This window comes from Pseudomyrmex gracilis, unplaced genomic scaffold (assembly GCF_002006095.1).
Source record: "Pseudomyrmex gracilis isolate BER0280 unplaced genomic scaffold, ASM200609v1 scaffold_220, whole genome shotgun sequence".
In the NCBI taxonomy this organism is placed as follows: Eukaryota; Metazoa; Arthropoda; class Insecta; order Hymenoptera; family Formicidae; genus Pseudomyrmex; species Pseudomyrmex gracilis.
Genome location: NW_018020804.1, coordinates 181,860 through 201,890, shown reverse-complemented (window position 1 = coordinate 201,890; position 20,031 = coordinate 181,860). Strand labels below are relative to the sequence as shown.

Below are 20,031 nucleotides of genomic sequence, written 5' to 3'. Positions count from 1 at the left end.
TATATATATATATGTATACATATATATATATAATATATATATATATATATTATATATATAATACGTATATATTTAATAGAGCAAATTACCTCGTCGAGTCTCAAAATTTTGTGCGTGTTTCAAATTATGCATATATACATATGTCCCGCCTTTTCAAAATTTTTCTTCACAGATATATTCGATACCTCGTCGTTTTCTTTCGCGATATTTAACGAAGTCCATATGTGCGTGTATATATAATATATCCATAGAAGTCCAACGATATAATGTACAGAGTGAGATAAGCTAGCAGAAACAGTCGAGCACACTTGCATTTTACGTGTAAATTATTTCGATATATACGTAATCCGTTTTCGATTATCTAATTAATTAAATCAACTTGCAATTGTTGTTGTTTCATCATTGTTGCTTCTTTCGATTAGATAATTTTAGCGTGTGTGTTGAATTTTAGCAAAATAATCCACGGCGTTATGTCTTCGAAGATATTATCCCCTCCCCCCTCCCCCCCAATTATGACTTCGACACACTCTAGCAGTTCTTATTACACACACTTTATCGAAATTATTTGGCATATTGATAGCGACGATGCGTGTAAGAAAAAAAAAAAAAAAAATACACAAGTCACATGAAATTATTATCGATGTACATAATATTGTGTGTAAAAGTTGCAATTATGTATTGGAAATAAACTACAACGAGAAAATCACAACAACACGTGAGAGTTTCGCTGTTGTACGGTTTTTTTTTTTATTTCCGCGCGTGCGCTTTGACACGCCAAAAAAAAAAAAAACAGTTCGTTTTACAAAACAGTCCAACGTATCTCGCTAGTTTCTTTTTGTCATTAAAAACGATCACAGTCATTTTGATTTTACACATTTAAGTACACATTTCGCTCCCCTTCTTCCCCCCTCCCCCTCCCCACGGATACGTTCTAATTAACGACGCGGTTGACAATTGCGATAAAACATGTTATTGCGATCACACGGATTATTGCTAACACTTCTTTTTTTTTTTTTTTAGAAGCAATACACAGTCGTAGAGGTGATCTATATATATATTATAAATAACGATTAAATTAAGATTGACTTTGTTTATAAAAATACTTGAAGATTCTGAGAATACGAGCGAGCTCTCTTTTAGTTTTGCGCGGTGATGAGCGGTGATTGCGATTTTGTTTGCGAAAGCAACGAGCTTTTTATTTTTATATGTGCAAATTGACCGTTTGCGCCTTGAACTCTTTCTCGGACAGCATGTGCCATCGATAACCGAGTTTTCGCGACACTTCCTTCTCCGTGTCCTCGTAACTGCGACTGTTCGCCTTGATCCAACGGTAATAATCGGGCGGCCAGTCCAGGATCCTCGACCAAGCCTCGTCGCATCTCTTCAGAATCACGTTTCGCCGCACGTACAGACAGCGCAGATGATTCGCGACGGAGACGATGTGTAAGATCGTTGCCGTCGATATTTTGTCACGGATCATCTGCGAACGAAGATAAATGCCCATCATCAACGTCGAAGAAACGGGAACGAAAAGCGGCAAGCGTTAATTATCTCGATAATTAGCGATTGAAATTAGAAGAAAAGAAGCTAGACAGTTTGCAACCCCGTTCGAACGTCGAGAATAATATAAAATTTGTATTTAGAAAGAAAACAAATTACAAAAATTACGAGAACTCTCTATCCCCGAGAGTTGGAGATCGTCGGTCCGTTTGGATTCAACAAAGTTAAAATTAAAACTCAACTAGCTGTAGTCGCGATATTTAGCGTGTGTAGCGTTAAAAGAAAAAAAAAAGAAGTTAGAGGAAACTTACGGCTCCACACCATAGCGAGAAAGATTTTTCTTAATAAGTGAGAACATGCCAGCACGCGTCATTAAAGTTGCATTTTGTTAAACACCAATGTTTTAGGAAAGCTATGTGTCACATGTCGATTTCAAAGACAATATGCTACCAGTGTATGCAGATTCGGGCACATTCGGCAGAATTGTACGAGAGTGTCGTCCAATCTCTCGTTGAAGCTTCTGTTCATGTAAAATCTCGTCAAACCTTTGAAAGCGTACACTCGTATCGTCGAGTGGAAGAGCGCCCCGTGAGTGAGTATCGTGGACGGTGAAATCTGCGAATCAGAAATAACGGAGACTTTGAGAAAAAGTCGTTTGATCGCGACAAAGACTGAATAAACTCGACTATGCGCGCATTCATTCTTCACTAACTTCCGTGTTCGGATTATCCAGCACTATGCTGTGACACGGTATGGCACTGTGCTCCAATATGTCGATGGGCAAGAGAAGATCTGTGGTCTTGTGACTTTCTATCTCAAAGTGCACCCTTAACTGAGGATTGTTCTTTCTCATCTTCACCCAGGACGATCGTTTTGGCTGTGAATCAAACACTCCTGTGATTTAAACACATCTCGTTGCAAGAACGAAACATATCGTCGCACAACGGAGTAACACATTACCAGTCTTATGGTGGTGTCTTTTGGACTGTATCGGTTTTGTAAAATGTGAAGATGTCTTAACTTGGTGTAACCTAGAAGTTCTATCACGTCCTCGTGCAAGTTTTGGGGACTGATAACTAAAACCTGAAAAAAAGACACAAGTTGCTGCATATATAAATGAAACGCGCATCGTAACGATTGGAACATTCACAACATGGACAACGTACTCACATTCAAGTTAATGAACACTCCTACGTGCAACAACGGACAATTGTAACGCGTGGTGTTAATCAGCACGAGCTTCGACAATGTCTGAGTGCAATTCACGCAAATGTCGTCCATCAGGTGCAAAGCCTCGTTGCTCTCGAGCATCAGATCTATCAGTTCCAGGTACCTGAGACTCTGTAGATTTCTCATGAGTCTCTTGAGCGCTTCGAGCAGCTTCCCTCCGGTGCCAAACACCCGGATTCGATCGGGATCGTCTCTATTGGCCATGTTACACGGGAACGTGAACTTGAGTCTGCGAATGTAGTTACCCACACCGGGCACAGACGTGTTGTCCGAGCCCTGTCGCTCGGCGTACCAGGATATCATGTTCATGAACTCGTAGAGATTGTAGAAGTTCATCATGGGCTCGAACACGAGAGCGCGAAAGTTCCTGCCGACTTTGTTCAAACACGTGGACGTTCTGATGTGATCCAGAACGTGTTGCCAGCCGCTGTAGTAATTGAATTTACCCCGCGTGAGAGTGGTGTCCTCCAGAGTGAACGTGGACCAGACGTTCTGCAGCTTGAAGGCCCGATACCACGAGCGGCAAACCAGGGACGCGTAGTAACGCTCGCGAATGGTCAGATACGAGAAGATCTCCTCAAGCAGGATGTCGGGAATCCGATCCCAGGCGCTGTACTCCTTGCACATCTTATCCTCCTCCGTGTCCTCCTCCTCCAGATCTATGTACAAGGCTTGGGAAGATAACACACTCGGTTTTTTTTTATTTTTTTATTCCTCGCACACGATCTACGGTCTCTATCTTTTTTTATTCTGGCACCAACGGCCGCATGGTGTTTCTCCTTGTGTTTTTTTCAACGCGCGTCTATTTTTGACACTGTCATGTGATGGCCACCTTGAATGCGAATTATATTTTTAGACGATACATAATTAATGCGATCAATTAAACAATCTCTTATTTCCCGCGCGATTGCGGCCGTCGGTACCTGAGGTTTTCATCGATCTTGTCTCTCCTCGAGTCACCTCCTCCTCGTGCGCCGGCATTTTCTGCGTGACGCACAGATAAATTGTTTCTTTTTTTTTACGTCACAACGAAGCAAAAAATTTGTATTATTACAAAGAAATGTCACGTGTGCCTGCGAGTGTGTGTATGCGTTTTCGCGAGACACGAGGGATCGTTTGATCTTGAGATGCGGAATTGACGCGCAGTTGAGATGTAACATATCCGAAATTCGACGTCGGGAGAAAGTGTCGGCGCGTTCCCGGGCGCGTAAAATCACACGGTGGACAAACGCCCTTTTTCACGGGAAGACTACGGGAGAAAAAAGGGAGAGGGACGGGGAGAGAGAGAGAGAGAACAAGAAGAGGGAACGTGGAAATCTCACCTTTCTCCTCCTCGTCGAACTTCCAGCAACCTTTGTTCATTTTTTTTACGCAATCCACGCTCATCGGTGTTACATTGAAAATAACGCATCTCCACCTGATAGAGTATTTATACGCTATATTGCTAAAAATATACCAAATAAAACGGGAAGAGAGAGAGAAAGAAAGAGAGGGGCGTCCGACGTCGGCCGTGACGCGCGATTTCGAATCGAGAATCCTCCCCGTCCACCGAGAGAGCGAGTCGTCGGGTTTCTTCTCGTTGAATTCTTTCGGAAGAACGAGGAAAAACTTGACTCGGCTTCGCTTCGTCGAACATTGTTCGAGAAACGGAGCAATGTTGTTTCCACGCAGACTCTTGCCGGTCGCATTTCGCGTGGCGCGCGTTCGCTGACGTGTGACTTGTTCAGCAGCTACCGCAACCTGAGGAACATTACAAAGCGAATAGCGTATCAACATTCAGTCTTCGAGAGTAAAAGTCAAAAATCTTGTTCAACAATTATTCTTGAAGCAAAATCACGTACCTTGTACGATTGGAACGACTACTTGTCGCTCTTGCAAATGTGTGATATAATTTTTCAATCACAGCAGGTTGCGGTAAAACTTATTATCATCGCATCTGACAGTCCGCGGTCTGTACCAAGTGGACGGAACGAAATCGCCACCTCCTTGCTGGTCCACGTTCTCCTGATACAATTTTTTCCAAATTCTCATGAGAGATTGCCGACAATTCTGAGAAAAAGTCATAGGGAGAACATAAGCGACAAAGAAGTGACATCTTTATTCTTTGCCGGTCATGTTTTCCTGATACCTTTTGGCGACAGTTTCCTGAAAAAAGCCAAGAAATTCTTGAAATCTATTTCTTTCCAGTCCGAACTCAAGACTTGTAACTTTCTGATTGAAACGAAAAATCGGAGGAAATTGGTTGTCGCTTCTTCTTGCGACGAAAATTAGGTTCCATTGGTTACAATCCTATTCCGAGAACAAAAAATTGTTGTTGTAGTTTTTAATTGGTTGATGAGCCCAAGTGTCGCTGCGCATGTATGTGCGATTTTTAGAACAGAACTCGCGATTGGCGGAGACTCGGCTCTCCGACCGACTGTGAACGTTGGAGTTGCGGATTGTAGACGTGCGGGAAATTCGTACGAGTCTTAACCTGTAAGGAGCGACGCGTTGCCTTGTTCCACAAGAGATGATGTTACATTGAACCCCATTGTTTGTTCATTGCGAAGGAGGTTGTAACGCCGCGATAATGAACGCGACCGGCGTGTTTTGTCAGCTGAGACAAGTGTTGCGAATTGGCAGGTAACGTGACAAACAAGATGAAGCTCGCGAAACACCGGCGGATGATTGTTGTCAATTGTTGTCGAATTACTGCAAACAAATTAACGAGACTGATGATGACAGAAAACAGTTTTACCACTAATGGTGTTTTAATGAATTTTCAAATACAAAGTTTCGAAAGAAACGCTGGACAAGAGAGAGACCCCGTAGGGTCTTCTAGAATTAGAACTTAGAATTTTACGTAACAAACAAAATCCATCTCAAGGCAAAAAATAGTTCTTTCTTGTTGACAAAACTCTTCGCGATTTCTCTCGCGCAAATGTTGGCGAAGTTCACGGATTCTCTCATTTTTTGTTTTTGTAGAACCGTTCACACTACATGCATAGGTAGAGCAAGTGCGTATGACGGTCCTGGTAAAACTACTATCTCGTTCGTCAGTAAAGAAGTTGAGGCTTCCAAGATCATAGTAACTGGTTGCAACGAGGTAAGTGTTGTCGGAAACCTATGCGCAACATTGAATTGTCATTGATCCTAATTCTGAACCTTCTGGGTCTTTTTTTTGTCCAGTATCTTTCACAAGACTCTTTTTGAAAAATCATTAGATCTATCCAAGACTGTTTTATTCAATAAGCCCAATAGACATTTTAAAAGAAAGATGCCAGATTTTTTGACTATTTTAAAGCGAAGAAAGTTACCTCTTGGGATTGTCAAAAGAGCAGTCAGGATTGGGATTAAAAATTGATCCTCTTGAGTTGAGGATTCGTCATCTCTTTTCATCGGTCACAAGATTTTACAACGAGATGTTTTTATCTTTTCTCAAGTTGGGATTCACGTTGAACACCGGCACGAAGGTGATTGGGCCGACGATGCTCTTTCCTAGGCACGCGATCTCCTGGAACATCAAGTCCGGCAAGCACATAAACGAGGCGTCGTTGTCGCTGTTGACCGTTCTGGAACCCAGGCCCGATATCCTGATCATCGGACTGGACGAAAAGTACGATTTCGCATTTCTCAGACATCTCCGGGAACTCGTGCGGAAGCTCGACGTCTCGGCGGAGATACTCGACGTGCACAAGGCGTGTAGCGTGTTCAATTTCCTCACCGAGGAGGGTAGATACGCCATTGCGGCTTTGATACCGCCGAAAAAAACGGCGCGACATCAACCGCCGAAGTTGCCCAAGTCCGAGTCCGTGGAATCCGAGAAACAAATTGCCGACGACGCCGCGAGCAAAGACGGTGACGACGATACAGAGACAAAAACGAAAAGCGCAAAATGATGAAACATGTACAAATAACGAAAACTAAGATAGAAAAATTTATACGTGTTACGTTACGTTAAAAACAAAAGGTAAGTTATAAAAAATTTTCTAGTTAAAAAAAAAAAAAAAGAGAAAACAATTTTCTTCAAACAAAAAGGATTTATTTTACCATGTTTCTCCTTTTGTATCTTTCATCCCCAACACTCAGTCACCCGATCCCCGCGATGATCGGTTTGATTCTCGAACGTATCGAGCGTGTTAAAAAAAAAAAAAAAAAAAAACGCGGAAAAGAACCAAATTAATCGAGAGAAAAAAAATTTAACATTTTTTTCTTCACCGCTCGAGTTGGCTCGTGTTCCGCAAAAAAAAACGGCGCAAATCGCGGCGCTCGCGGAGCGGGAACGCGCAAAATCCACCCATCATGACCGCTCTCTCAGGCTTCTCTCTGTTGTTGTGGTACAATATTTATTAAAAGATATACCTTAAACATATACCGTGTGTATATGTGTGTGTGTGTGTGTGTGTTTGCGTGTATTTTATAATACTACTTATAAATACATCTAACTACCATAAACCATAGGCGTTAACAGTAATCGCGTAAATTTAACAAATGTAATTGTGCTACATTTTTTTCTTTTTTTTTTTTTCTTTTTTGTTTCTTTTTTTTTTTTGTCTGAACTCTCACTAACTGCAATGTTTTTTTTAATTCAATGACATTTATATATATAATACAATTACACGATTAATATACAATGGTACTAAAATATTATCGCTGCGCTTTTTGTCTCTTTCCTGCCTGCCCGGAGGAGGGCAGGATTCGGCTTCTTTAGTAAGTGCGAGAAGAACAGAGTATCAAATATTCTAAATCTTACAAATGAGATGAGACGTCGTAAAAAACGTCGATAAATTTTATTTCCGCGCGAAATTAAAATCTACCGATGTTCGGAAAAGCGGCGAACAACGGCTGCGCTCCGCCCGGGGCCGGCTGTTGTTGATCGCCAATACTTTTCAACAGATTCCCTTGCAACAGACTGTCGAGGGCTTTTTGTACCGTGGGATCGTTCAGAAGAGGCGACGGCGATACCCCCGTTGTGGAATTCGTCATCGACGACGTCGTGGCAGTGCTCGATGCTGTGTGTTTTGAAGCATAAGATTTCATAAAGTCCACTACTAACTAAAGCAATTTAGGTTTACCGTATTTTTTTTCTCTTTTTTTTCTTTTTACATTAGTGAAAATTGTTTATACACAATTTACAAATTTTTGTTACATTAGTGAAAATTTGCGTTTTTCCAAAATGTTTGACTCTGAGAACGATTTATATTTAACGCTTGAAAGTTTTCAAATAAATTTTTACAATTCTCGAAATATTTACCAGTTCCCCAAGTAGCCGGAGGTACAGGAGCTGGCGCTGAGACCGGTGGTGGGACGGGGCTCGGATCTGACGTTGCCGACGAGCTCGTTTTGCTGTTGTTCAAAATATTCAATATCCTCGTCTGCAACTCGGCCTGTTTCGGATCGTTGGGCGGCGCGAGCGGCGTCGTTACCGGCAAATCCTTGACGTCGCCCAATTCGACCTGGACTTGTTCCTCACGTCTCATCTCGAGGTACTTGATCACACGGTCGTATTGCAGAACCGTGAGCTGATGATTGTCGGCCAATATATTTAACAGAACTTGTATGGCGTCCGGATGGCGCTCGTTCGCCAGAGGTGTGTTAAGAGGAATGGAACGACTGCCCCCCGCTTTGTAGTTCGCGAAGTCTCGGGAAATCAAATTTATGGCGTCTTCAACGGGCATGTTTCTGTGTTCTGCAACACACAAGAAGAAAAATGAGAGAGAAATAAATAAATAAATTTATTTATTTTTCTTTTTTGTTAGACTTATGACGTAACGTTTAACATGCCGCATGCCGACGATATATTCACCTTGTGGCAAACCGTGCAAGATGTTCAGTGTCAGGGAATGATGTTCGTGATTGATCGGCGTAACAACCACGGCGTACAAACAGCCACGGCTCGCGATATTTCCCAATACGCGACCCAAAGGAACGTCCTCATTTGGAAAGAGCAGATCCACCAACAGACCTATCTGTTTCAACCGCAACTCAATCTCTTCCGCGTATTTCCTGTTTAAATCGACAATGATGAGTCGCGATCGCATCATCCAACATTTTATATTAATTTAACGATCAAGAATTGACGTTAGTCTTACGTTAACGCTTTGTTGACAACTATGATTTCACAGTCGTTCTTCTCAGCTGCAGCCCCAAGGTAATCGGACGTTGCGCTGGCGTTTCTGCAAAGCACACAAATTTAAATCGTCAAAAAACAAACCCAAAAAAGAAAAAAAAGAATCAAAGGATTTTGCAAATAATTTAAATAATAATTTAATTAAGGGGTAACTGTGTAATAAACACATCCTTTACCCGAAACTCGTGTTGGTGTCTCTGGTGGTGGAAGCTTTGAAGTCGTCGAAACGATTCCCGCTGTCGCCGAACGAATCTCTAGCGAATGTGTTGCCACGCAATCTACTATCACCCTGCTTGAGTTCCCAGTCTCTGGGATTCACCTTGTCTTCTATGCGATTATTTCTGTTAATGGGACTACGATCTCTGAAATTGTTGTTGTTCATGTTTTGATTGTTTTGGTTGTTCTTATTTCTATTTCGACCACCTCTGCTTCCTCTTGTTCGGTGGGGAGGACCGCCGCCACCACCCTGGGCGCCGGGTGCTCCGCTATTTTGATTTTGATTGTTATTCCCCGCGTTATTTTGATTTCGATTCTGATTCCCTCCTCCTCCGAGTCTGTTCTGATTTCCTAACTGATTGTTATTTCCAAACTGATTGTTTGGAGGACCTCTGTTTTGATGACCAACGGCAAACTGATCGTTTCCACGATTTAAATTACCTAAATTAAATTGATTGCGAGGTTGCATGGGATTATTAAAATGATCGTTCCCGTTGTTGTGGTTATTATTATTATTATTATTATTATTTTGTTTCCCATTAAACTGCTCACTTCCAAGTTGATTCCCATCGTCAAAGTTTCCGCCGCTCTTGGTCTGGGGATTCATGTCCTTTAGCTGGTTGTTACCGAAGTTGTCGTTGTTTCCAAAATCTTGATTCATGTTGAAACTTGCATTTCCGCTCGAAAAGTTTCCTTTATTTCCACCGAACGTGTCACTTGTGTTGCTGAACGGAACATTTGTCGGATTAAACTGATTGTTCGGTCCGCTCATTTGTTTCATACTCGCGTTGCCCGCGTTCCCACTGTTGGACTGGTTGTCTTTCTTCGCAGGTCTCACATCTGTGAGATTCGAATTTTTCAATTAATCGCGATATCTCACAACATTGTCAAGGCGCGCGCTTGAAATTAAATTTCTTTTAAAAAAACAATTTACCTATACGTCTGCCTTTGAACATTGCACCGTCTTCATTCTTAATGGCGTTCTGAGCGGCGTGCTCGTCCTCAAACTGAACGAATCCAAAGCCTCTGTTTATTATAGACGCTATGACATTGCCGTATTTCGAGAAATGTTCCTCAAGTTCCAGCTTCGTAACGTCGTCAGTTTGCAAGTGACCCACAAATATACGACTGGACGCGGTAGCGGGATCTTTTAGCAATCTGGCACTCATCCTGCTTTTAACAATGTTCTTTTTTACAACACGTTTTTATCGACAAAGCAATTGTACTTTTTAATAATTCGTGCTTAAAACTTGTGTGCTAAGTTCAAGCATTCTTTTCAAGAACTTACCTAAAGTGCGCAAACAAGGAGCAGATACAAATAAAATTCACAACAACATAAGTACAAAGCGCGTACAAAGTTAATTAGTATTTAATTACTGTTTGTGGAATGACACCAGCCAATCTCATGTGTATATATATCTCTGATTGCTACAACAATTAAAGTAAGTAATCACGTTACTGTTCCCACTAAAAGCTTCGCATGTCGCAGTCTGTTTTGTTCAATTTAAAGTTTTAGCTTGGAGCAGAAGCTGACGTTTTGCCATTCAAGCAGAGCCAATGCACGTGCGTCCATTTATTTCTCACCAACGTGTTACTTTAAAATATTAAAAAAAAAAAAAAAAAAACAATACTCCTAGATTTGTGTATGTAAACACAACGAGCAAACATGTGAGTTGTGTGGAAAAAAAATGATGCATTCTCTCTCGAAATCGCGTCTAAATGCAACTGTGCGTCGCGGGAGTTGGTTTTGTCGCATCGTGACAATATTGTATATTAAATTTGCAACATCCGCATTCAATATCGCCAAAACAGCTATATATCCAATAAAACACACACGGAAAGCGGAAACAAAATAAATGCGTGAGAAAGAAAAATCGTGTTTTATCAGCGCAAAACGAGATCGACTTACTTCGACGATTCGACACGCGAGATATGGGAGAAAATCCTTTTCGGTGAGAAACTTCTGTTTTTTGTGTACGATCGTGTGTTGCGATTTGTGTCCACAATTTGTACGATCAACTTACAACAGAGACATTTTAACGAAGCCAGTTATCGGGCACGAGTCGCGTGCACAACTCAGACAGGAATAGTCTTGATGTTGTTAAGTCGGGAGCACATGAGAATTTCTTCGTGCCGTAATTCTCATTGAGAAATTTTAGGCGGCAAGATCTGAGAGACCTGCCGCGATTGGCTGATTTGGGCTCGAGGCTCCGAGTCTTGACTCTCGAATTTTTCTTGCGCGTTTCCGGTTTTATTCGGCAGATGTCTTCACGTTCGCGCGTGCGCCGAACTGGCGTTCTCGACCGGGTTTTGATTTAAAAAATTCAAATGGTTGAACGAATTGAAGAATCGCTCGCACACACAATTTCGACAAAAACTAGCACAACACAGGCGCGCGCTATTGTTAATTTTTATTCAACGTGTTGTCAGTGAACACAACCTGTCACCGCGATGACAGATAGTATATATACGTCTTATAAACCATATATAATACACATATGAGAAATGTCAGAAATAACGCATGAAAATCAAACTCAAAAAATAATGAGAGAGAGAGAAGTGGAAAAACAACACGTGACAGGGAAAAGGGTAAAAAAGAGAATATTATATATATTATATGTAATATTCTATATCTATATATAATACACACTTACGCATACATGTGTATATATATATATACCGTAATCACGTGACCGAAGTCAGTAACACCGCCGTGGTCGCGCGGCCGAGGTCAGTGACTCCACCGCAGTCGCGTGACCGAGGTCATTGACCCCTCCCCCCACCAAGGCCGCGCGGCCGAGGTCAATGCCCCGCCAAGGCCGCGCGCCCGCGGTCAGTGACCTCCCCCCCCACCAAGGCCGCGCGGCCGAGGTCAGTGACTCCACCGCAGTCACGCGACCGAGGTCATTGACCCCTCCCCCCCCACCAAGGCCGCGCGGCCGAGGTCAATGACCCCGCCAAGGCCGCGCGGCCGAGGTCAGTGACATTACTGTAGTATGTATATAATACATATAATACAATATAAAGTATAATATTATAAATATATAATAAATTATATGTATAATATGTATTATTTAATGTTATATATAATATAAATTTCAGTCACGTTTATTTTCACGTGTTGTTTTTCTACTCTTTCCTGTGACTTTAGTTACGCGTTTTTAATTTTCTCTACATATACAACGAACTGTCTCAAAATCCCTTTTCATTATTTACTCTCTCGATCTTTGCCTTTTTTAATATAAGATTAAATTTACACACAGTGCGTGATTTGATCGCGTTGTTTTCGTGCGACAATTGGGCGATACATGATGAAAAAATTAAACGTAATAAAAAATAAAAGTACAAAGTATTGGGATATGCGTAAAACGTGAGCCATGATACAAAAATCCAGAGACACAAAAAATTATTTAAATACAAAGTGCGTGTGTATATATATATATATATATATATTTAAACAGAATATATTTTTTACATATTTCGCATGATATTTCGATCGAGAAGGAAGTTGAAAACTTTTTATTGTTTAACACAGCACAAAAGTTTTTTTTGCCTGACGTGAACCGAGCAAAAACGTATTTTGTGTCGTTTTTAAAAATACGAAGTATTTTCACCAAAAGGATGCGATCTATGTGTAGTCGTAGTTTATAATTCTTATGTGATGAATGTAATTGGAGATAATAAAATAAGTGTGAATTGTATTCTTTTAAATCTACACAAATTTCACGCTCGTAACGACACGAACTGATGGAACACGTCCAAAATGTGAGGGTCCAAGTCCGGAGTGAAGAGCAAAGTCTCCAACGTCGAGGAATATTTTTGTACTTGTTCTTGATGCTGCGAACACACACAAATTAGACATTTTTAATAAAAAGTGAAATCACGTAAGAGTAGAATGTATATATATCTCTCGGTGAAGTATCACTCACGGATAAAAACACTTGTTGCAGTCTTCCTATGGTCCACTTGTACCAATGCGTGTTGTAGTCAATTCCATCGGTATCGCAGCGAACCAAATGTTCAGAAAGAATCATTATAAACCGCTGTGTGTGTCAGAAAAAACCAGATTAACACAATAAAACAATGCGAATCCCACGTGTGTGCAAGATGAAGTCTTTGAAAATTCTGCGTTGTATAACAAAAAAAAATATGCAATTTATCTTGAACGAAAAGAAAAGTTTCTACCTGGAATATAATCAGAAACAGATTTTTTTGATCAGATTGGGCGGCTTCCAATTTCTCCTCCATCCGCTCCACCACGTCTTCCGACGGCCTTTCCCTCTTATCCTTGTTGTTGTCCTCCTCGTCCGAAGACGTGCCCGATCTACTCTCCGCTCGTCTAAGTTTCTCTCTGGCCTCGGACAATTCCGTGCTAAGTTTCGTCACGTGTTTGTTCATCTTGCGTATCGTCAGATGTAATATTTCCCAGATGTACAATCTGAAAACCAAAAAAAAAAAAAAATCAAAATTGCATCACGAGTAAGCGGCTACCTTTCCTGGTAGTGTACAACATCATCAAGCTGATATTCTGAACAAAACGAGACAAAAGCTCCAGCGAGCGAGATGATAGAACCGACAAAACAAACTGACTTCGTGAACTCCGATGCCATTTCTTTGGAAAATATCCAGTTGGCAATCGCGCTACACTCGATAATGCCAGTCTTCAGGAACTTGTCCGTCAGCACCACCATCATTTGATAGTGATTCTTCCACAACGCGTACATGTTTCTCAATATGCATATCTGCGCCTCTTCCGTTTCAGCAAGAACCTGCGAACACACAAAATTTATATATATATAAACGTGCGGAAAACGTTTGTTTTCGAGTTGCGAGCGCAACAACGTGTGTGTACAATTATTAAGGTCTCACCTTGAAAACGTAATGAAACTTAACTATGGCCGCGAAACTGTGACTGAAACTCTTCGAGCCAAGATTCAACAAGGTTTGCACAAAGACGTCGATTTTCAGAGGATTGTAATTGTTCGCCTCTTCGTTCTCCCTTGGACCCGGCAATGTGTTCAATACGTTGAGCACTTCTTCCGGAGTGCACTTACGTCTGATCGACATTACGAGTTCGTGCGCCACGGATGTGCCAGGAAGCGAACCTCGAAGAACACACGCCAGATAAGACATCTCAACTTACAATTTAACACTTGGAACCTGTTTTTGGTGTTTGATCGTGTTTATACTTACTAGCACCCTCGGATGTGTATTTGTACACTGGCTCGGGAGGCGCCGGAAGTAGGTCTACATAAGTATCCGGCATCATGTCTCGAATCCTTTGAAAATACGACAGTCTAGAAACGTAAAGAATATATTTTTGTTGTAATTTTATCTTTAACGACCAAGGCGCTCTTCGACATCAACCGGTTCCGCGCGAACAAGATTTTGTAGAACAACTACTACTGACCTCAACGATTTAAGCAAAACCTCTCTGATAAATTTGGGTCTCGGGTGTTCGGAATCTCGTTGCAGACACGAGTCCCAGTCCTCCCACGACCAACGGAACTGAAAGTTGCTCAGATGATACGCGAACCACCATACGAAACGATCGAAAGCGGTGGCCGCCATGCTGTCTATGCGACGAAACAGAATCTCCGTTGCTTGTGCCAGAACCTGTACGCAATAATTGGATTAATTTAAAGATTCTTTAATTGTCAAGCGCAACGATACGGTATCTCTCTCTGGTATGTTCTCTCCGAACCTGCGGCATAGTTGAAGGTTGCAACTTGCAAAGTTCTATCAGAATGGAGCCGTAACAGATCTCGAGATGCTTCGGAGTCGGCAGTCTGAACAATTCGCCGAAGATCACCTCGACTATGCAGTAATCCAAAGGGATCTTGGCCTTGAACGGGAAGTTCAGTAGCTGCACAGCGCTGCGATAGAACACACATTCTTTACATCACATTGCTGTAACTCGCAAACGTGAACAATTGTAAAAAAAAAAAAAAAAATCTTTTGCAAACGCCGGGGGAGAGGTGAAAAAAAAATTACCAATCCTTTCTCTCGAAGAAGTAGTTGTTGATGATTTGACGCAAGTGCTCCTCGATCAGGAATCTCTCGATTGCGTGGCTCCCTGGAAGCAACGGACCTTCGGCCGGACAATCGGTGTAATCGAACATACGAAATACAACGGTTGGCAACGGGTAAGAATAAGACTCGTGATGCGGGGGCGGCATCAGAGGTGGCAGATTGTGTTGCAACGCCTCGCACAGAATCGAATCGAACGCGAGATACGGTCGCGGAATATGCTTTTCCGCCCAGTTATCTTGGCGCAATTTGCGCACTTGGGCCCACAAGCAGTCTAGATATTCCTCCTGCGGATGGGGCGTGTCGCTCGACCAGACCCTCAACGCGGGTTGATGCTTCTTGTTGCGTTTGTTCAAAAATACTTCTATCGTAACCATTAAGTGATCTAGTTCCTGTTCCTTCTTCTCGTACAATTCTCTCCCAACCCACGGCAGTGTTGACAGAACGGCGTAAACATACCTGTAAATAATTAATTATCTAAACGATTATTGAGTAATTTATTTATATTTTTTTACGTAATCGTGTAACAATTTTTCCGTGGGGAAAAAAGAAGAGCGCGCGTTACGCACCAGTCGCGTCTGACTTGCGGCACACCGTCCTCGTTCGCGGCGTCCAGCATATTGTCGAACAGTTGCATAAGCGAGCCGCAAGACAATACGTGACAGTTGACCAAATCGGCCAGAAATCTGAGAGAATATCTGGCCGTGTCCCACTTGCACGCTTTCAATGAATCCTTAAAATTTTTCACCATGTAATCGACAAACTCGCCGCCAAAGTTGAAGTTCTTCGCGTTCAACAATCCGACGAGAGTTGTGTAGATTGTGCACTTCTCGGGCATCTTGATGGCGCAATCCGTCAGAATGCGAAGGATCTTGCCCCGGAACAATCCAAGATCGGCTTCCAGCACGGAAGCCAGACCCTCGAGATTGCTTTCCAGAGACGACGTAGATTTTTCGCCAACTCGCAGAATGAGAACCTCGAGGCGATCCTCGATTTCCTGATTCTCGGACACCCTTCGACGTTTCTTGTACGTTCGTTCTGGAGAAGGTGAAGATATGTAACAAGCGTAAAAAAAAAAAAATATGTAACAAACAAACGATTTGCAATTCTCAGACAATTCGAATCGATCTTTTGCCAGAATTTTGTCGATAGTTACCGTAGCCATCGTCCTCCTCGTGCGCTCTTCTGCGGCTCATGTTGGCGATGCGAGGCGATTCACAACACTCGTGAGCATAAAATACCCTCGCTCTGCTCTTTAAATCTTTCTACTCTTGGACACACGTCGTCGTCTCTGGAACAACACATATACATGAAATTCTAACCTTTAGACGTACACGTCCTACATGAGCACGGTTTGGTTTGGTGCATATATGGCTCAAAGGACCGTTTCAAGATAGTCCATACGCCATTCTAAGTCTATAGGAATCGTAACACAAGTCCTAAACCGTGGTTTGGGTACAAGCCACGGAGTTGTATGTTCGTTAAAACACTGATAAACTGAAGAAGTCGGTGTAAAAACACCGTAAATTGTCCAAAAATATCTAAGCGTAACTACGCACATTCAACCGGTACGGCTGATGCAACACCACTTTCCTACATGAGCACAACATACAAAACTGGAACTATGGAGAGAAGATTGAGAGCGCGCACCACATGGGCCTATATAGAACCTATGGGTGCGTTCAGACAACTCAACGGTTGAGAGATCGTCACTTATGATAGGACTATTTTCAAAATCTGATGCGGTTCCAAAAGTATGATCCAATCAGAAGTGATTATCTCTCAACCGTTGTGCAACCGTCGAGTTGTCTGAACGCACCCTACGTCACACCACGGATTGGGATTGAGATTGGCCAATCAGAGCGAAGGATCAGCAAACTTAGGATTGGGTTTGTTTCTCTTCTGATTGGTCAAATTTCCAATCCAATCTCCAATCCCAATCCGCAGTGTGACACAGGCCTTAAGCCAGCTCAACGTTCATAGGTGGTGCGCATTGGCAACCACCCCGAGACAAGTGAGTCCGCTCTTTAGTCCTCTCCGCCGTCTGTGCCCGCAGCTTGATGCAAAATGGCTGGCGACAAGATAGTTGACTGCTCGCAAAACGGCAATAGCGACAAAATAAATGAAAATGGAGATTTCAGCTTCAACCTGAATTTGGACGACGAGTTCGCCGAATCGGTCGAATACATTCCATGTCCGGAATTTCAGTTTTCCGTAAGTTTGACGATTTCTATTTCTCGGTTCTCGTTCGTTTCAGATCATGTAACGATATTGTTGCACCTCAACCAATCGTCGTCGTCCGCGATTTCTCACGTAGAGAGAGAGAGAGAGATACGCATTGTTTATGCACATTTCTTGCAAAAAGAAACAAGAATTTTATATTAACTTGAGGAAATTTATATATGTACAATATTTGTTGTCATCTGTCAAGCTGATCTTATAGTTGCCACTCCCGTTGTATCTTGTAAAACACACACCGTGGTCTTATTAATTTATTTATAATGATTAGAATAATTTTTGCAACGCGTAAAAATTTATTATCTTCAGTCTCCTGGGTCTATTCCGTGATTGTTACATTCGTGAACTCAATTTGCAGACAACAGCCTGTTACATCTGCAACGGTTATTACGGTCCCTGTTTTGAAGAACCGGTCTGCGCAACCTGTCACGCATTTTTATTTCCCAACGATGTGGATTTGCTGCAGGTTCCAATTTTTAGCGAGGTATAATAAAATTGTATCGTCAAATTTTATCACAAATTCTGCTATTTATTTATTGTTACAACAATTTACAACCGCCATGTACATAATTGTTATTTATTGTTAACATAAATTTTCTTGTCGTATCTGAAAAGAAAACAGACGACGAAGATTCGGGCAACGACGAGCCGACCGATCTCTTCTACAATCACGAAAGAAGAACCAGTCAGCAGCAACAAAATTCTCCGCAGAGTCTCAATCCTAACGTTCCGAACGCTCAGCAAAACTTGCCCTCGGGTCACAATAACGCGAACGTATCTCAACGCAGATCGTGCGCGCAGTATCAAAACGTAACGCCTCAGTGCAACTATCACGGGCTTCAGAGCAATTCCGGTGGCAATTCTCTGGACAAATGCGTAGTCGCGTTCATGCGGAACGCGTCGGCGGCTCCTCGGGATATGAATCTCGATCTGCAGAGTATGATGTGTCGAAGTAGAAGTGGCTGTCATCAGAATTGCTCCAACAACGGCAGTGATCAAAACGCGCAAGCTCGTAACGCGCATCAGGATACGATGGATGACGATGTGCGGAACGTTTTGCCAGAAGCGTTTCCGTTGGCTCGCGACAACGGTCGGAGTGCCAACGAACGTGCCGAGAACGCCGCGCAGTATCATTGGAACTACAGGGTGCACGACGACTCGATTGACCCGTCGTCGTCGTCGTCGTCGTCGCGGCAATACAACTTGTCGGACCGACTGGAGATACTGTCGAATCACAGACACATCGAGCACGAGCCCATCAACGAGCCGGGTCTTGTGGACAGATTGCCGCCCGAAGTGTTGCTCGCCATCTTCTCTCATCTGGACGACATCAGTCTGTGGTCGGCGGCGAACGTTTGCCGACGCTGGTGCGGATTGCTGTCGACGCACGTGACGCAGCTTCAGTGGAAACAACACGTGAAACTACGCTGGCCGTTGTACAAACCCATCGGCCGCGTTAAAAACTGGTACAAGGTGTACGACTATCTCGCGTCCTCGGCTCCGTGTCGCACTTGTCTCGCGCAAACCTCTCTGCGATCGAGACTGCCGAGAATGGAGGAGAATTCCTGGCGTAGGAACAGATTGCGCAGCGAACTGAAGAGTTTGAGAATCGATCCGCCCGAGGGAATCGAAGCCATGCCGCTCGATCACATGTGTTGTCACTGGCAGGCAACCATCACGGGACCGGTTGGAAGTCCGTACGAAGGCGGATTGTTTTATCTACATCTGCAAGTACCATTCAGGTACACATGAGGAGAAAGATTTGCAAGATTTCTATTGGGCAAAATTAATTTCTCTTTCCCTCCGTCGTGCAATTTCTCTGTTTCGTTTTTGTTTTCTTTTTCTTTCAGCTATCCCATGTGTCCTCCGGTGGTCAGGTTTCTGACCAAGATATTCCACCCGAACGTGTCCAGACATGGGGACGTCGGCATAGACTCGATACATCACAACTGGTCGTTGGCTCTGACCATAGCTAAAGTTCTCATCAGTGTGCAAAGTCTGCTCACAGATCCGTATTGCCAAGTGAGTGTGTGTGTTTTCTTCTCCCTCTAAAAATCATCTTCGTATAATTTTTGAAAAAAACATTTGTAAACAATGTTTGTTGTTGAGACTGACAACAACTTTTGCCACTTTTTGAATTATCTCTAACGTCTGTGATCTCTGGCGCAACCAGGTCTGTATGGAACCCGAACTCGGAGACATGTACGTGAACGATCGCGAGAAGTTCGAGGAGGTGGCGAGGGCTTGGACTTGGAGGTACGCGATGCACGACGTCGTTACGCCGATTTAATGCGCGCTGAATGAAAAATGTGTGTATAAATTAATTTATAAAATTGATTAATTGATAATTATAACTTATAACTTAGAATTTAATTGATTGATCAATAATTTGTAAATTGATTTATATGTGGCTAGCTTAATACGAATAATAGTGTACGGATGTAACGTCGAATCGACTGACTTGTGATATAGCGCGCCGAGAGAGAGAGAGAGAGAGAGAAAGATGTATTATAGATGACAAATACATGTACATTTCTGTAGAACTGTAAGTCAATCTCATGTACCAGCAGGATTCATCGTTTTGTATTTCTGAGTTCAATATAAAGCAGTTTTGTACATAGACGTTTCGATTTTCCGCGCGGCCTCTGGACACATCTTTGTGTGTGTGTGCGTGCGTGTGCACATGTGTAAGAGCGCCGCTGCTACCC

At 42.6% G+C, this 20,031-nt stretch overlaps 5 protein-coding genes across 16 annotated transcripts; 2 read left to right on the top strand and 3 right to left on the bottom strand.

The window, feature by feature from the left end:
• Window positions 1-20: 20 nt before the first annotated feature.
• LOC109858731 lies at window positions 21-4,985 on the bottom strand. Of its 5 annotated transcripts, none has more exons than XM_020436269.1 (8): window positions 4,859-4,984; window positions 4,572-4,779; window positions 4,053-4,470; window positions 2,671-3,389; window positions 2,461-2,583; window positions 2,213-2,377; window positions 1,951-2,115; window positions 21-1,480 (listed from the first exon to the last, which is right to left on the bottom strand). In XM_020436269.1, exons 3-8 carry the CDS (start codon window positions 4,114-4,116, stop codon window positions 1,202-1,204), a joined length of 1,515 nt encoding a protein of 504 aa, XP_020291858.1. In that variant the 5' UTR covers window positions 4,117-4,470; window positions 4,572-4,779; window positions 4,859-4,984; the 3' UTR covers window positions 21-1,201. The 5 variants fall into 5 exon arrangements, 4 of the variants coding, with proteins under 4 accessions (XP_020291858.1, XP_020291856.1, XP_020291857.1 ...); XM_020436267.1 differs by having other exon boundaries at window positions 2,671-3,401; window positions 4,859-4,983; XM_020436268.1 differs by having other exon boundaries at window positions 2,671-3,401; window positions 4,572-4,734; window positions 4,859-4,983.
• Window positions 4,986-5,135: 150 nt separating this feature from the next.
• LOC109858721 (NADH dehydrogenase [ubiquinone] 1 alpha subcomplex assembly factor 3) lies at window positions 5,136-6,871 on the top strand. The gene is made up of 3 exons (XM_020436247.1): window positions 5,136-5,352; window positions 5,695-5,815; window positions 6,153-6,871. Exons 1-3 carry the CDS (start codon window positions 5,300-5,302, stop codon window positions 6,606-6,608), a joined length of 630 nt encoding a protein of 209 aa, XP_020291836.1. The 5' UTR covers window positions 5,136-5,299; the 3' UTR covers window positions 6,609-6,871.
• A 102-nt stretch (window positions 6,872-6,973) lies between these two features.
• LOC109858720 (probable serine/threonine-protein kinase DDB_G0278509) lies at window positions 6,974-11,256 on the bottom strand. Of its 7 annotated transcripts, none has more exons than XM_020436242.1 (8): window positions 10,965-11,256; window positions 10,344-10,483; window positions 9,990-10,228; window positions 9,016-9,895; window positions 8,802-8,885; window positions 8,516-8,715; window positions 7,964-8,398; window positions 6,974-7,721 (listed from the first exon to the last, which is right to left on the bottom strand). In XM_020436242.1, exons 3-8 carry the CDS (start codon window positions 10,222-10,224, stop codon window positions 7,516-7,518), a joined length of 2,040 nt encoding a protein of 679 aa, XP_020291831.1. In that variant the 5' UTR covers window positions 10,225-10,228; window positions 10,344-10,483; window positions 10,965-11,256; the 3' UTR covers window positions 6,974-7,515. The 7 variants fall into 7 exon arrangements, with proteins under 7 accessions (XP_020291831.1, XP_020291829.1, XP_020291833.1 ...); XM_020436240.1 differs by having other exon boundaries at window positions 9,990-10,225; XM_020436244.1 differs by having other exon boundaries at window positions 9,990-10,225; window positions 11,080-11,256.
• A 1,227-nt stretch (window positions 11,257-12,483) lies between these two features.
• On the bottom strand, window positions 12,484-16,683 carry LOC109858723 (nuclear cap-binding protein subunit 1). Its single transcript, XM_020436250.1, has 11 exons — window positions 16,242-16,683; window positions 15,655-16,123; window positions 15,050-15,544; window positions 14,760-14,931; window positions 14,466-14,671; window positions 14,249-14,352; window positions 13,925-14,160; window positions 13,646-13,824; window positions 13,241-13,493; window positions 12,985-13,098; window positions 12,484-12,892 (listed from the first exon to the last, which is right to left on the bottom strand). Exons 1-11 carry the CDS (start codon window positions 16,279-16,281, stop codon window positions 12,779-12,781), a joined length of 2,382 nt encoding a protein of 793 aa, XP_020291839.1. The 5' UTR covers window positions 16,282-16,683; the 3' UTR covers window positions 12,484-12,778.
• Window positions 16,684-17,124: 441 nt separating this feature from the next.
• LOC109858705 lies at window positions 17,125-19,949 on the top strand. 2 transcript variants are annotated; one of them, XM_020436220.1, is made up of 6 exons: window positions 17,125-17,299; window positions 17,682-17,807; window positions 17,939-19,065; window positions 19,174-19,345; window positions 19,497-19,632; window positions 19,739-19,949. In XM_020436220.1, the coding sequence occupies exons 1-5, from the start codon at window positions 17,153-17,155 to the stop codon at window positions 19,611-19,613; spliced, it is 1,689 nt and encodes a 562-aa protein (XP_020291809.1). In that variant the 5' UTR covers window positions 17,125-17,152; the 3' UTR covers window positions 19,614-19,632; window positions 19,739-19,949. The 2 variants fall into 2 exon arrangements, with proteins under 2 accessions (XP_020291809.1, XP_020291808.1); XM_020436219.1 differs by having other exon boundaries at window positions 19,497-19,949.
• The last annotated feature ends 82 nt before the right edge of the window (window positions 19,950-20,031 follow it).